A 348-nucleotide genomic window follows, 5' to 3' on the forward strand; every position below is an offset into this window, starting at 1 on the left:
CAAATACCCACCATAAATCTCTTCCCCTCTCTCCCTCCCTCCCCTCTTCATCACCCTCTCCCTCTCCCCCTTTTAGTCTGCTTCGACGAGCCGACCCGTCTGCCCGACATGTCGATCACCAACAATGCCACTTTCCGCTACCACACCTTCGGCCTCACCTACGCCTGCGACTACATGAACCAGGGCATGCGGACCGTCGACCTACAGGCTACGCAGACATACACCTGCACCGAGATCACCAACTCTACTTATAACGGCACTCATGACGGGGACTTCAACTACACTTACAGCTACAGGCCTGAGGATGAGCTTCTGCACTGTAATCGTGAGTGTTGTGTCTCTGGCGAG

The 348-nt window shown here is 55.2% G+C and overlaps 1 protein-coding gene across 1 annotated transcript in view; it reads left to right on the plus strand.

Moving 5' to 3' along the window:
• The first annotated feature begins 6 nt into the window (after positions 1–6).
• LOC119587396 (complement factor H-related protein 4-like) overlaps positions 7–348 on the plus strand; it is a 15,406-nt gene continuing 15,064 nt past the window's right edge. Inside the window, exon 1 of the mRNA XM_037936134.1 lies at positions 7–325. Coding sequence (XP_037792062.1) covers positions 109–325 — 217 coding nt within the window. The 5' untranslated portion in view covers positions 7–108. The remainder of the gene's footprint in view (positions 326–348) is intronic.

The sequence above is a fragment of the Penaeus monodon genome, chromosome 22 (assembly GCF_015228065.2).
Source record: "Penaeus monodon isolate SGIC_2016 chromosome 22, NSTDA_Pmon_1, whole genome shotgun sequence".
In the NCBI taxonomy this organism is placed as follows: Eukaryota; Metazoa; Arthropoda; class Malacostraca; order Decapoda; family Penaeidae; genus Penaeus; species Penaeus monodon.